Source organism: Branchiostoma belcheri, unplaced genomic scaffold (assembly GCF_001625305.1).
Source record: "Branchiostoma belcheri isolate BF01 breed outbred unplaced genomic scaffold, Haploidv18h27 scaffold17, whole genome shotgun sequence".
NCBI classification, from domain to species: Eukaryota; Metazoa; Chordata; class Leptocardii; order Amphioxiformes; family Branchiostomatidae; genus Branchiostoma; species Branchiostoma belcheri.
The window spans coordinates 913,010-927,898 of NW_017803157.1; the positions used below are offsets into that span (position 1 = coordinate 913,010).

Here is a 14,889-nt window from a genome sequence, read left to right on the forward strand (position 1 = left end):
ATCAATTGTATTTAATTTTGTTTAGTTTAGAGGAGGAGGGTCTTGTATAAGCTTTTCATGCTTCTTCCCTCCTCCTGCACCAGTCTTTATCCTTGTTTTGTGTTATTACTTTCTGTTATTATTTGATGTGCAAATGATGTGTATCAGCACAGTGTGTGTGTATGTATGTATGTATGTGTGTGTGTCTGTGTGTGGAGTGGGGATGCCTTTAGAACCAGAATTTTGACCCACAAGTTCGTCGAGTCATTAATATTGACTACGGAATTTATTACTGAAATTTACTACAGTAACTTCCTTCGAAAATTCCAACCTAACTCATCTATGCCCAGGGTCTGCTGTGGATGCTACATATAGTTATGTCTATAATTATGCAGGACTAGAGCATGTCGTTCCTTCTCGAAGTAATTTTGGTACCGATCTTCATCATTAGTGATGTCAACATGATTATTTGGAATTATTCAATATGTATAATTAACCTAAATTACTCCTGAGAACACCACATCTTCAGAATAGTATCTTATTACATCTTAAAGCAACTTTCATCTGAATAAAAACCTTAAAGATACTTGTATTTAAGAAATATGTAACATGTATACTCATACTTTCACCGAACAGAAAAAAAAGAATGCATTATGTCTAAAATAATCTAACTATAATCAAGTTGAATTTTGGAGTTAAAGTCAGCAGTCCTGGTCTGTCCTTGGTGCTGAACTGAGCTGCCTCTCTCTGTATATTTCCACCAACTGTGGGCAGGGGATGAAAAATAACAAAGGTAAGTATGCCACAAACATTTGAATAACTTAGTCCTTTTGTATTATTAAAAATGTTAAATCAAAAGCAGCAAAAAAATCTAATAGCACATTCACAGACTGAAAATAAAGTCAATTGGACTGTTTTATGGGTGGAGGTGTATGAGTGAAAACAAATTTAGTGTTCTAAAATACAAAGTTGACAAACCTTTTTGCAGAAGTGGTAGACTGGGAAACCTTCCACATTAAAGTAGTCCCCATGTATTCCCTGCACCAGGCTGGAACCAATGGCCTGGATCCCATACCCTCCTGCCTTGTCCCTGTATAGATGTACATCAAGGAGGGTTATTAATTATTGTGTTAAGTGGGGTCGTGTGGCGCAACGGCAGCGTGCGCGACTTGGAATCAAGAGGTCCCGGGTTCGAGTCCTGACATGCTACCGATCTTGTGCCCTCGGGAAAGGCACTTTACACAACTTTCCCAACTAGACTCAAGTGAAAATGAGTATTGTCTGTCCAGTATTCGTTTCTATGTGCGGGACACAACACCAGCAACAGCTGCCTCTGTTCCGCGTGTATTGCACTGTTGCAATTTCAATAAATCAAATCAATTCCCAGGAGTAGCAGACTGTGTAGACTGCATTGCTCACCCCTTGTTTCAGTGACATTGCATTATTGCCTCACAGGTATCAGTATGCTATGGCATAGGGTTGAGTCAACTTTCTACACTTAAAAAATTGCACAAAAATCTACCTTAAAAATCCAGTTTTACTGCCATAAAATCACTTTGGTAGTTTGGTTGTCTTTAACAGAAGGTCTCACTGTCACTAAAAATTTACCATTGTATAGTGTACGAACACTGTGTGAAATTATCACATTCAAGAATGACGTTTACAACTCACATGGGTTCCCCTGTTGCTACGTAACCCTTCAGCATCTCATCTGTCAGGTCTCCAAAACACACTTCTGTGGACTCATGGAACTCTACTGTGGCAAATTTCTCTGTGCCTGTAATATGCACATGTCAGTCATTGTTACACAGACAAGTCAGATGCATTACAAGACTACATGTATAAAACAATTTCAAACTTACTGTTGGTGCCTTAAGTTGAAGTCTACTAAGGCCACATCAGTTTAATCAATATTGTTCTTGGATTTGCCTGCTTCATTTTTTTGTGATTTGCAAAAAAAACAAACAAACAAACAAACAAACAAACAACATTTTAGGCTCTGAACTAACTTCAAAATGCTTACATTTTGGCCCCAACAGTTTATGTATTTAGCATTATATATTTCACATAATATAGTACACTTTTCAATTTTAAGTTTAGCTCCAATTCAAGAAATGGATATCTTACCTGTGAGGGAAGGTACAACTAGTACAACACCTGTGACAACTTCGTGTGTTTTTGCATTCAACCTGGAAGAATCAACATCGACAAAACATACTTATCAAAATCCCATCATAATCAATGTTTTTATTTCTGATATTTTTAGGACCCAGATAAATCTAGTCATGATTCATATGTGTGGTGCATGGTATTTCATACGTCATATTTCAGAAGAATACAAACTTGCTGTCTGAATAAAAAATAAAATATATCACCTTTTTAGTATCTTGAAAGCATCTTCTTCATCTGCTGGCTTTTCTATGATGTCACTTCCCAGTGACTGTTGGGAAATGTGCAGAAGAAAGTTTGCACTTACAAAGGTAAAATAAAAATCAGTACTACTACCACTAGTTTGGGCTTGTTATTTCTTCTCAATTCTTGTAAGTTGTAATACAGAGTATTTTTACAACCACTTGGAGTGCCTGACATCATTTTATATAATGGTTCATTTCAAATGCAAAATTGCAAAACAGGCTTTAAGCCAGTGTTGATATCACACTTCAGAGAAGTCACGTGACAAGTCTCACTGGGTCAGTCTATTGAAGAAGACCAGAGTGACTGGTTGAAAGTTCTATAGCTAGGCGAGAACAATCTCTTGTGTTTGAACAAAATTTTTAACTTTAAATGTGTAACTATGTATACCAACTCAGATGAACATTCAGAAACATTGAGTCATGCATGGCATTAATATGACATATTATACTGTGGACAACATCTTCTGCAAGTGTCAGACTTACCACAACAGTATCTGCTCCTATTATGAGGTCTGGCTTTTTAACCTGTGTGAATAGGAAATGTTGGATACTTTGTTTAAGAAAATCTGACAGTTTTAAACAAGTGTTGCTCATCTAATGGGGTCAGGCAGTTTGTTGCTTTAGGGATTATATGGATGACATCCTCTGGGAACCCCAACAAGTGAAGCAAGTGTGTGAATAAAATAAAGTTTGGCAAGAAAAAGTTTGCCCATCTAAAATTTGCATTTGCTCACCAATAAATATGCTTACCCGTAATTTATGTACTAGTATCATGTAACCAAAAATGGTGATCGTTCGCATACTGGTACTATTATGGCCAGATTTGACCAGCACGTCGGCAAAACGTACTGCGCCTGCCCAAAACCCCCATTTTTCACAGTTTTCGTTGGATTTTTGGTCAACGTTGCATTAGAATTTTGCCTGTTGCAGATGATATTTTTTCTGACACAACATTTAGAAACTACAGACGGGATGTTAACCTTATATGCGGAAATGAGACGTTCAACCGAAGTGCTATGCACAATACATTATGGGTTTATTGTGGGCATTATAACTGTTGTTTCTCACAGGTGCAGTGCGTTCTGCCAGCATGCTGATTTAACCTGACTTGATTGTACATTACCTGACTGTACAGTCTGTCAGCCACCTCCAGTGCCTTCCCTCTGGCCGTGGCTTTGGCATACTCATGGGGGCCTGCAAAGGATGACTTCTGCAGGTTTTCTTCAAACTTGGATGGAACAACTTCAAACTTCAACCCCTTAACAGTGGTGAAAACAAATGAAAGAAAATAATTAACACTCATGTATCCGTGAAATTCTGTTATATTTTATGAGCCGTTTAACTTTACTTTTAAACAATTTCTAATTTATTTACAAATGTATAACTATAACTGCTAGATGAAAAGCATGATATTAGCAAAATCACGTATCCTAACCACCATAGAGCTAATAATGTGTAATTTTGTAGAAAAGGTGATGGAACTAAATTTTACCACTCCGTGCCCAGCAAAGTGCTCTCTACTCTACTCAGGTGATCGATGAGGTGTGGTCTAGCCAAGGAGGTTTGATTTTAAACCTCCTTGGTCTAGCCAACAATGCAAGACATAGAAATAACGTGAAGAACCCACTATCCTCTTTAAGATTTCCTGTCTTCTTGGAGACCCGCTGGCGAGGACAATTCTCTGTTCAAGGATTGTTGGAAGAAGAGGTTGCAGCATCTTGAAGTCTGTTTCCCCAGGATAGACTCACGCCTGCACTTTCTGACCCCTGACCTTAATAGGACGACGACACTATTTAGTGGGGTACTGCTTCTTTTCTGTAAAAAAAAACATCGGAAATATCATCAAGCACATTAATTTAGACTACACATAAACTGTAGAATTCTTTTATTTATTGTCTTACAGAAAAGCACTTGTAATGTCAATTTTAGGCTTCTAAAGATATCTAAAATGCAAAGTTCCACCACTATTTTCCAAGTGGTCTGCTCCATTGAGCCATTTGGGAAGGCGTTGCATCATCATCATCATCATGGCTGCGCCCGTTGGTATTTTTCTCTGCAGACGGAATTTTTCCGGCACTGCGGGTTTTCCTGGTGTTGTGTTCTCTATATTGAGACATAAACGGCAAGATGACTTCGACCAGAGATGGAAAAACACTGGTTGTTCCCGCCGGCAGTTTTGCCATGGACACGGTAACGTTAGAAACGATTTTCTTTTACCGGTGTCGTATTTCCGTATCACTATAGCTAGCTACTAAGCTAGAGCACATTTTACCTTTGCCAAGAAGGTTATGCTTTCGATTGCGTTCGTGTGGATGTGTGTGTGTGTTTGTGTGTGTGTGTGTGTGCGCGCGCGCGTGTGTGTGAGTGTTAATATTTGGTAGGTGGGTAGGATGAGACGTCGAAATGATTGGATTTTGGGCCCCCTGGCGGCTTGTTATGGTACTGCAGCGGAACCACCGGCATTGTCACATGTATCTCGTAATCTAAAGCTAGGGTCACAAATTTTGGAGGATAGGTAGCTCTTGTGCTCGGGAAGATGTAAGTTTGGACCCCCTAGCAGCCTGTTCTGGAACTGCAGGAGAGTTTGTTTAAAAATCTGAACTTCATTTAATATGTCTTTCAGTCCCAGATTTCCTGCCCAAACGGCTGAGCCTAGAGCCTGATAAGAAACTGGCAGCCAGTGCACCTATCTTCCGTGCGGTAGGTCACTTTTAATGAAATATTATGTACCGGTACATAATAAGATATTTAAAATAATTCAAGCCTCATGATTTAACTTAATCAGTTCTGAGAATTAAAGGTAATTAGTGATCAGTGGCAGAAATTCAAATGCGTGATTTGTAATCAGTACCCCCAGTGCAGATTCTTGTGGAAAAGTGCATCAAATTTATAATATAATATAAATATTATTATAGAAAATTCATCTGTCCAGTTTTGTCAGAAGGACTTGTATTCAGTCTCAACATGTTTATCTCTTCAGGTGAAATTCGGTGCCGATGGAAGACATACAAGATTTGGTAAACATCCGACTTTCTTGTCGTTTCATGTATTATGCTCTTTGTTTATGACATTATTTTAAAAGTTTCAAATATAGACTTAAGTCATCATGTCATGTATATGTATACATATGTACACATGAAACTTGCACGCTACAATGCCTATCATGTGTATGTGTTTAGTTCCAGCATGCTATAGATAATAATAATATGGTTTTTGAAATACAGTAGAAGCCGCTTATTTGAAAAGCCAATTTGTCAGCACATTTTTTTCAAATACCCGGCCTTTCCGATTAAGAGACTCTGAGGCTCAAACTCTCGGCCTTCATTGAAACTATGGGGGTGGGGGGTGGACAGGGCATCGAACACATAACGACACAAAGAATACAAACACGAGTCACATTTACGCATTAAAAACAGTGAACTTTATTGAGATCGGTAAATTTGCTTTTAATTTTTTTCGTTGACGTACACACGTATTTTTTTCGTTTTTTCCAAGACTGGAAGAACGCCGCGATACGTTAGACATCATGTGCTATCGGCAGGCTCTACTCGAACGAATAAACAAATTATGCTACGTTGAGTTGGTCTGAGTGTCAGCCTTTTTAGCTTTCGTCTGCTCCCCATGATCTGCTACCTTGAGAATGCTGGCTTAAAGTGACAAGGAAAACAACATGTAAGCCCAGGTCTCACAAAATCTTATCATGTTAGTAATACATCAGAGTTGCAGTTTTGGACTAGTTTGCTAGATAGCATACATGTTAGTACATGGGTACATAAGTTAATGTAGTAGACACTGATGTAGAAAGTTGTTATTCCAGACATCAGGAAGCCAGCCCTGTGCCAGGAGTTAGGTCTGCAGGTACGGGACCTGCGCTTCCAACAACAGACCATTCTGCAGCCCAGGGACACGGCCATCATTATCAGGATGGAGGTACACTGGTGTCAATCATTTTGGTTGTTTGTTTTAGATGTTTTTTGTCTTAATGAAGCTTCGGTTAGGGAGGTCCCTTGGATAGGACATTAACATGTTCAGGGAGAGCCACACCCTATACATGTTAAAGAACCCACCACACAAAAGAGTAGGGGACCTTCCCGGTGAGAGTGGTTCAAACCTTACGGTCTTATGGCTGCACCTGGGGTCGTATTGAGGTCACCTGAGGTAGCGCCAAATAGCAGCTGCTCCAGAACCTTGCCATTCAGCCCCAATAATTGTAAGCTCCTCACCATTCAGCCCTTGGCTGCAAATGACCGCTTGTCATTGAGGTCTTAAGGAAAGAGGTTATGATATAACAAGATATAGTTGTCAAGACAAGATGGAAGTCCTAACGTCATAAGCATATAATCATAATAAATCCATAGACATACGTTGTATATCCATCCATGATCGAAAAAAAGAATGTTGGCATTTTATTTCTTTTTATTTTCATCCAGAAATATATAAATATATTGGGTGCATGTCTTCTAGAAGCATTCAGCATTTTCTAGCAGACATTTTCTGTAGTCATTATTTTGTATTTTCAGGAAATCAAGGCGATAGTGAGCCCTGACTGTGTGTACATCCTGGATCCTGAGGAACCCAGAGACAAGATTCTCTTAGGGGAACTTAAGACTCAGCTGGAGGGAGATAACTCTTCTCCTGTAGCTCATCTCCCACTGGAGTTCAAGGGTCTGGAGGCAATCTTAAATTACAGGGTGAGTGTAGGAGAAATGGTGGTGAGAGACCGTGTTAAAACAATGATGAAAAAAGTGTGTAATATAGGGTTAATGACCCGCCCTGAGGTGTATACGGTGTCATAATTCATGGTCGGTTCCTATAACCACCGAATGAACGACCGAGGCCGCGGAGCGGACGAGGTCGTTTATGAGGTGGTTATAGGAACCGACCATGAATTATAACACCGTATAAACCGAAGGAAAGCGGGTCATTAACATTATTATCATATAGATATTGTCACATATGCGTGTACATCAAGCAGACACATAAGGGAAATAACTCCAGTGTAACATATAAATCTTTTAATTCTGCATTTAAGTGAATTCTCATCGCAACAAACCAATTATTTAAAGCTGAAAGTTACAGGTAGGAACTAAATTTACCGCTGAAGTTTACCGCTGAATTTCCTCAACTGTTTCTCCACCACTATTGTCCAAATCCATCTCTGCGGTTTATCAATAATTTTTTTCCTTAATCTACCGCTGATTTTAATTGTATTTAGTTTTATTAAAACTAAGTTAATTTACTACTGTACATAAACAAGTCTATCAGAAAGGTCTTTAGAATTTGAAGTAGGTTAGAAGAAAACACCACCCTGTCATGTAATGGTATCGTCGGTTACGGACCCGCGGGTCCGTATATCGTTAATGACCTGGGTTATGGGGGAAATGGAGCCTTCTGATTGGTCGCCGTCATCTGGCTATATGATAATTCAAAATACATTTTACTGTTACAGTACTTTCTTGTGCACCAGTACAGGTAACATTTAGAATTATTGGCACCAGACAAAGTGGATCACTCTAAAACTGTTGAGAATCTATTAGCATTATTTCCTTTATACTTAATGCGGTGACAGTCAATACAGCTAATGTAAATCCACGTAAACCTACATTTTGTACATGTGTATATAAACCTAGTACATGGACCAGTGCAGGTTATAGGTGCAGGAAGACATCAGAATGATGATCAGACAGAAATACCTAGCTGCATAGCTCCAATGTTACCTGCACTAAGGTGCATATGCAGGTGGTATTTTGAGCCCTGATGTGACATGTCTCCTTTCTGTTTCAGATCAGTAGTCTGAAGAAGGAGCTGGATGTGTTAGAACCGGCCATACTCCAGGTCCTGACTGATCTGGTAGAACCTAGTTTCATGTCTCTGGACAGGTCCAAACTCAGAGTGCTGCTACAGTATAGAAAAAGGTTTGCAGCTTTTCTGTATTTATGCACTTTTTTTACAGTACCTAGTACATGTACTGTACAACACAGTATGTGCTGTCTAGGCCCATATAAGGAGCAGTTGATAGAAGCATTTTCATATAACAAATGGGAAACAGTTACTGATTGTTTTTTACATTTTCATGTACCTTTACTGGAAATTTGTAGTGGTTGCAACAGTCTGTAAAGCTACTTGCACTGGTGCAAGTGCGGTCGAAAATTATGTGACCTGATGTCTGATTTTTCCTCCACCAGTCTGACAGAGTTCCAGACAGATGTGAGGGAGTATGTAGAAGTCTTGACTGACATCTTAGACTATGATGAGTCTATAGAAGGGATGTGTCTTACTGACAAGATCACCAATAACATGTAAGTATTTCTATTTGAGATTATGCCATACTTAAGTACATGTATGATCCATGTCCAAGAGATGAAGCACATTCTTACAATAAAAGCTTTTTTGGACAGATGTAGTACATGAACTACATCAAGCTAAACTTGAGGATGAACATGTCGAAAAGGGAAAGTTTGGACATACATGTACAGTTTCACTAGTAAATACATGTACGGTCAGGTTCAAGTGTTCCTCCCAGCCCTTTGTTATACAGTCAACCTTGACAACTCCCAGGGGACCAATCAAGGAAAAGTGGTCTTAGTACAAAAAGCATGGTGACAGAGACAAGATTTTGAAGTTCATGTCCTTTAATTCAAACTGATGAACACATGTACAGTATATCACATACACAGTCATATGTTGCACAAAGACTGTCATGCTGTCAAAGTCAATGGCAAGCTGGCCAATTCCATAAAAATATCTCAGTAGTTATCATAAAAAAAGTTTTCTACCACACTTGAAAATGACGCTGTCATCATAGGCAGAGACTGGGCCATGTGTGGTCCCAAATAGTGTTAGTTGTGGTCACGTTGCACAAGTGGTCAGCTTAGGCAAGTCACTTCATGTACGTGTATGGAAAAAAAATTGGGACTGAGAAAAAGCAATTTATATAGAGTTGGTAGTAACTGTTCTATTTATACATGCAGATGGATAGGTAGGGGTAACATCATCTCCTGGTTGCTATGACTACTCTGTTATTCTCCTCAGGTCTGACGGTAAACCAGACCACCTCCGGCATGTGGATGAGATGGAGCTCCTCCTGGAGAACTGTCTGGGACGTGCAGAGGACATCGTCAACAGGGTCGCCGAGGTCAAGGACCTGATCGAGGACTCGGAACAGATCATCTTCATGAACCTGGACAGGTGAGGCAAGCAACCGGAGAAATTCTCTGTAGGGCTGCGTACGTAAGGAGGATAAAAATGTTGTGTTTCCTGTGTCAGTCCTAAAAAAAATAGGGTCGATAGATAGGGATTATCCTTTTTCCTTAATGTCAATGTTGGAAAACTGATTGTACAACGTTTCATCACTCGGGTGTCAGATCATGGAGCTAGAAAAGGTCGATCAACTCAAAAAGTTTATGTCCCTTGCTGTCGTCCACCCCATACATGTCCTTGTCTAGCTCTTGCCATCCTATCCTATCCCATGCAAGACATGTGCACGGACAACATGTACAACAAATGCACACTGTTCACTGTGCTCTTCACACGAGGGAGCTTACAGACATTTAAGGACAAAGAACAACTTCACACAGCTTAGATGCAGAGGTTCTAGATTTAAAAATAGTACATTACTTTTTAGTGTTGAATTTTTGAATGACATATTATAATGAATTTTAAATGTCTCCTGGTGAATTTTAAGTGTCTCATGCTCCAATTCAGCCATCAAAGACTGCAATAGTATAATATTAATGTACATGTGTGCACATGTTGCAAATAAACCTGTCATCATCATCACATTCCCACCCATCTTTGTCTCCCTCCCCACAGCCACAGGAACGTGATGATGAGGCTGAACGTGCAGCTGACCATGGGAACCTTCTCCATCGCTCTGTTTGGAATGATGGGTACAGCCTTCGGCATGAACCTGTTATCTTCACTGGAGGAGGTAAACTTCAGTAGTGTTCTACCAGTGTTATTCTTAGGCCACACCAATTTAATTTGTTGGTTCTCGGATTCGCCTCTTAATTTCATTCTGATTTGAAAAAAAAACAAGATTCTGGTTCAACTAAATTGGAATCAACTAAAAAATGGTCGTATTTTGCCCCCAACAGTTGAGGAAAGCCCTTTTCTTCCTAGCTGTTGCAGTTTTTCCATCTATCTATGCAGTATTTTGATTAGAAGTTCAAAATTCATTATTTTAATATTAACCCAGCCGTTTGTGTTGACTTCATGAATTCACACAAAACTTGTTGTTTTTGTTCTACAGGACCCAAAGGCATTCTGGATCATCACAGGTGTGATGTTTGCAGGCTGCGGGTTGCTATGGAGACGGTTGCTATGGTTTCTGGGAAGGGAGGTTCCACCCACTAGAAAGTGGAGCTGGAAGAATTTCAAACCATCTGGACAGTAAGGACATTTTCAGTCCTGATGATGAGATAAATTATGATTAAATACTACATGTATGTACTGGATAGGAGGGATAAAATTATACTGTTTTACTATAATTTGTGTGTGGACCAGGGAAAAAATTTAAGATACAAGACATTGAAATTTTGACATTCTGGATACAAAGTACGCTAATACAGTGGTAACATGTATGTATATTAAAACATTGAATTTCTGGATGTAACTTAGTGTGTAGTTTATGTACAGGTATGTTTTAATGTTTTATTTATGAACCATGACTGTCAAACCAGAAAACAAGGTGTTGTTATATGTCTTGTCAGGCTTGTTGATATAGCTTGTCAATATGTGCAATTTTTTTAACTTGTAGTATTGCTATAAAAAGCCAGGATATCTGTCAGCACTTAACATTTTCATCTCATGGACCAACTTTTAGGTGATAGTACAGTATAATGGACATGTAGATCCCATACGCACACTTAAGATTCATACTACAAGTTACTTTTTAAACATGATTGTCCACTTCTAGACACTTGTTATATAGGTGCATGTGAGATGTTAAAATGAGAGCTATTTCTACATATAGTTGAGTAGAATTTGAATTCTGTTGTACAAAAACACTAATAAGTATTTGAATTATGTTACATACGTAATACATATTACTTTTTTTAAAAATTCAAAAAATTGTCCTTTTCTGTGAAACAAATCCTTTTCCTTAGCATGCAGGTAATTGGAATAAACTGCCATATTAAAAATCTTCATAAAGGCCATTGAAGGCTGTGATATATAAAGTCACTGTGGTAGAAATTGTAATCAGCAAGATTTCTTTGCAAAATTATATATACCGTACAATGTTACAACAATTGTGAATAAAAATTTTAAAGGCACATTATTGGGTTACATGTTACATTCATCTAGTTATGTCTACATGTCTGTGGTTCTTGTTGTTTGGCAATTCCAAACACAAGTTTCTCAAACCTTACAGTCAATTCCTACACAACTGGTGTGTTGCCTCTAAAGGTGGTTTACCAGTTATGCGAAACAAACAAACAGTACAAGAAAGACCACAAAAAGAAAGTACAGTTCCAGGGTAGGGGACCCAGATTTATTCTCTATTGAGTTATATTATATAAAATGCAAATCCCAACAGCTCTTCATTCTAAGCGGGAAGGATTTCACACATTATAGCTTTTCAAGCTACTATGCATAAATTACCACAGCTCTAGCTGTATGTAAACAATCCAATAGGGTTTGGTTACAAAAGTATACTATGCTGATGTCAAAGCTATATTAAGTACCTTCATGTTTTTACGTATGCAATTTTGCATAGCCCCTTTTACCATAACGTATTTTAAATTGATAATCATGATTTCTATAAAAGCACTTCATAATTTCACTATGTTGCAACATAACGTCATTCTATCAAACTTATAATTTTCACACACTTGGTGGGTATAAGATAAATTTGCTACGGGTGATTTGCATGCAAGTACATATACAAGGGTGGTCGGTGGGTGAGACCCCACACCAGGGATAAGTGATAAAACTAGTTCTCTCTCCTCTGGCCTTCCTTACTTTAGCACCATCTCTCAGTCTTGTTCAACACAACACAACACACACGTGAAAGGCGAAACCCTGCAGTTCTCCATCTGTGCACTTCTCTAAAACACGCGACCAACGTACGTACGCACTACGCAAACCGCAGTAGCGCCATACGTCTGCCCCACCTACCCTGGGCTGGTGATGGGACCTGTCCAACTCGCAGACTGGTTAACTTTGTTGAGTAACGAGGCTGTGATTTGGCCTCGGTGCAAACTAAAAGATGAGCAGTGAGACGTGGGTGCGGGAAGTAGTTTAGCGGAGTGCTGCGAGTTGGGACGGTCTCCGGCGCCAGCGGACAGCGCCGGGTGCTGATCATCAGGGGAGGACCCGAGGGTGCCTGCCGCCATAGGTGATTTCGGCCCTTTTACCCTCGGCACACACACGAGAATGACAGAAGGCGTGTGCACTTCCGATCACCTACGGCGGCCCAGCCTCGGGCAGGGCCAACCCACGGACACGTGTCTCCGTGAGCACAACACCCGGTCACCGCCAGGGTAGGCTGGCCTTGTCTCCTCCATCAGTTAAGTATCAGTTACCTAAGTATTAAGACAGCCAACTCTACGGAAAGTGTTAAAACATCAAAACCTTACACTGGCGTTTCCTTCATTGCTTACAGTCTTCTTACATCAAAATAAAACAATCCGGGCCTGAGCCATAAAATCTCTTTGCGTGACTTATAACTGAAGTCCTCTTTCTTCATGCAAGTCAATAATTATGTGACTTTTCATGCAGACATGACCATTTGGCTCTTTTTCTCAAATTGTCCTTGCATCTGACCCTGCTAGCTGGGTGAAATCATTCCACTTCTTTATATCATATCTACCAGAAACTTTGCTATGTTACTGTGGTTTCCATAGAGCTGTGACACAAAGTGTTGTCTATTGTTGTTGCTATGACAACAGTTGCCATGGAGACAGTCTCAAGCAGCCTGCTTGGCATGAATTTTGCAATATGGTTTCTTCCCCTTGGCATAGAAAGCAGCTCCCTCCAACTCCACTTGGCAAACCTGGGAAGAAAATAAAAAATCATAAGAGAGAGGAAGCAAAAAAGGCCACTGCAATGTCTTGATAGGCAGCAGTTAGTAAATTAAGTGAGAAAAAGACATGAACAAGGGAAGCAGAAAGAGAGGTTGGCCAAGAACCCAACACTTTTACTCTTAACTGACACGCATGTGCATGTGCATGTCTATACAGGAGAAACCTTACAATAAAAAGTGTGGGATGAAACTAATTCTTTTTGTCACAACTGATTCCACTGGCAAGGTTTGACTGTCTACACTTCAGTGTAAAGTTTACTTTTAATCATTATTTTTGGATGCTTGACCATGACCCCTAGCAGGTGTTAAAGGAAATGCAGGAAATGTCAACATTTAACAGAATTCCCACCAGAGTTACACTGCAAGTGTTTTCTTTGTTTTCAAACTCAGGAGTCTAGCAAACATGATGCTACATGTATGCCTTCCCCTTGAATTAACTGGAGAAGTTACATGTTCTCCAGTCAACCATGCCATTTCTTACAGATTACAATTCAACATTTAGGTATCCAGTGATGGTAGAGAAACATTGTCTAAACTGGTGAGCACTCTGAAATGAAATGTTTCTTGCGTACAGTGGTAGGCCGGGGCATTTAGATGGCCTGCTTTTTGTGGTTCTTGCAGAAAGGCTTCTTGCCCTTAGCGTAGAAAGGCTGGCCTTCCAAGTCGGCTTGGCAGACCTACACACGCACGGATGTACAGACGAACGGACACGTACGGGCGGGACAGCGAAGCATGACCAGGTCAAGAGAGATGGAAAAAGACACTTTTTAGCATTTAAAACATTAATGTTAGCAACAGGTTCTCTGTTAACTGGCCAATCAGTCCTGATCAGTATACATCTTCACAGACACATCAAACTCTACTATAGTAACTGGATGAATTAAGGAGATTACTTCCAGACATTTTGATCAGTGACTTTCAGTGTCACTAAAATAAACTATGAGAACATGTTGAAACTTATCACATGCAAAATAACTGGAAAAACAAGTAGAGCTTGATTGTATGTAAACTATGCAGAACTAAGTGACCAGTTCAGAGTTACCAGAGTTAGTTAGTACAACAGAAGAGTATCAGTTGATAATCTTCATACAGGCAAACTTCACCATCACATGACACTCTACAGACAAAAGCCATACACACTTAGTCTTGCAGACGCAGAAAATCCTGAAATACAACAGATTTCATTGCAGAAAAGAAGAGATGCCCTTCCATCTGAAAATCCAGTCTTGATAACATACATGTACATGTACCAGTGCTAGTACTATTCTATCACAGGCTTTTCCTACATGTACTTTGTTCTACAGTTGTACTAATTAATAAGAAGAGATACATATTACTTTAAGGCTTGAAATCAATTCAAAGAGTCTTGAGTTAACATGCCATAATGTCAAGAATATTTTAGATGTTGATTTTTTCATAAGACTTCAGGCAAAGAACTACAGCATACTTAAATGTCAAGAAAGTTGTTAG

General features: G+C 39.4%; 3 protein-coding genes across 3 annotated transcripts in view; 1 reads left to right on the forward strand and 2 right to left on the reverse strand.

The window, feature by feature from the left end:
• Positions 1-246: 246 nt before the first annotated feature.
• On the reverse strand, positions 247-4,161 carry LOC109466707 (N-acetylserotonin O-methyltransferase-like protein). Its single transcript, XM_019764462.1, has 8 exons — positions 4,021-4,161; positions 3,517-3,651; positions 2,877-2,918; positions 2,355-2,419; positions 2,107-2,168; positions 1,651-1,756; positions 958-1,069; positions 247-743 (listed from the first exon to the last, which is right to left on the reverse strand). The coding sequence occupies exons 1-8, from the start codon at positions 4,108-4,110 to the stop codon at positions 681-683; spliced, it is 675 nt and encodes a 224-aa protein (XP_019620021.1). The 5' UTR covers positions 4,111-4,161; the 3' UTR covers positions 247-680.
• A 244-nt stretch (positions 4,162-4,405) lies between these two features.
• Positions 4,406-10,901, forward strand: LOC109466694 (magnesium transporter MRS2 homolog, mitochondrial-like). Its single transcript, XM_019764444.1, has 10 exons — positions 4,406-4,583; positions 5,017-5,093; positions 5,374-5,410; positions 6,211-6,323; positions 6,914-7,084; positions 8,178-8,308; positions 8,579-8,692; positions 9,426-9,581; positions 10,206-10,323; positions 10,645-10,901. The coding sequence occupies exons 1-10, from the start codon at positions 4,421-4,423 to the stop codon at positions 10,786-10,788; spliced, it is 1,224 nt and encodes a 407-aa protein (XP_019620003.1). The 5' UTR covers positions 4,406-4,420; the 3' UTR covers positions 10,789-10,901.
• Positions 10,902-11,859: 958 nt separating this feature from the next.
• The window catches only part of LOC109466674 (LIM domain-binding protein 3-like), a 29,956-nt gene continuing 26,926 nt past the window's right edge, over positions 11,860-14,889 (reverse strand). Inside the window, 2 exon segments of the mRNA XM_019764412.1 lie at positions 11,860-13,328; positions 13,330-13,389. Coding sequence (XP_019619971.1) covers positions 13,218-13,328; positions 13,330-13,389 — 171 coding nt within the window. The 3' untranslated portion in view covers positions 11,860-13,217.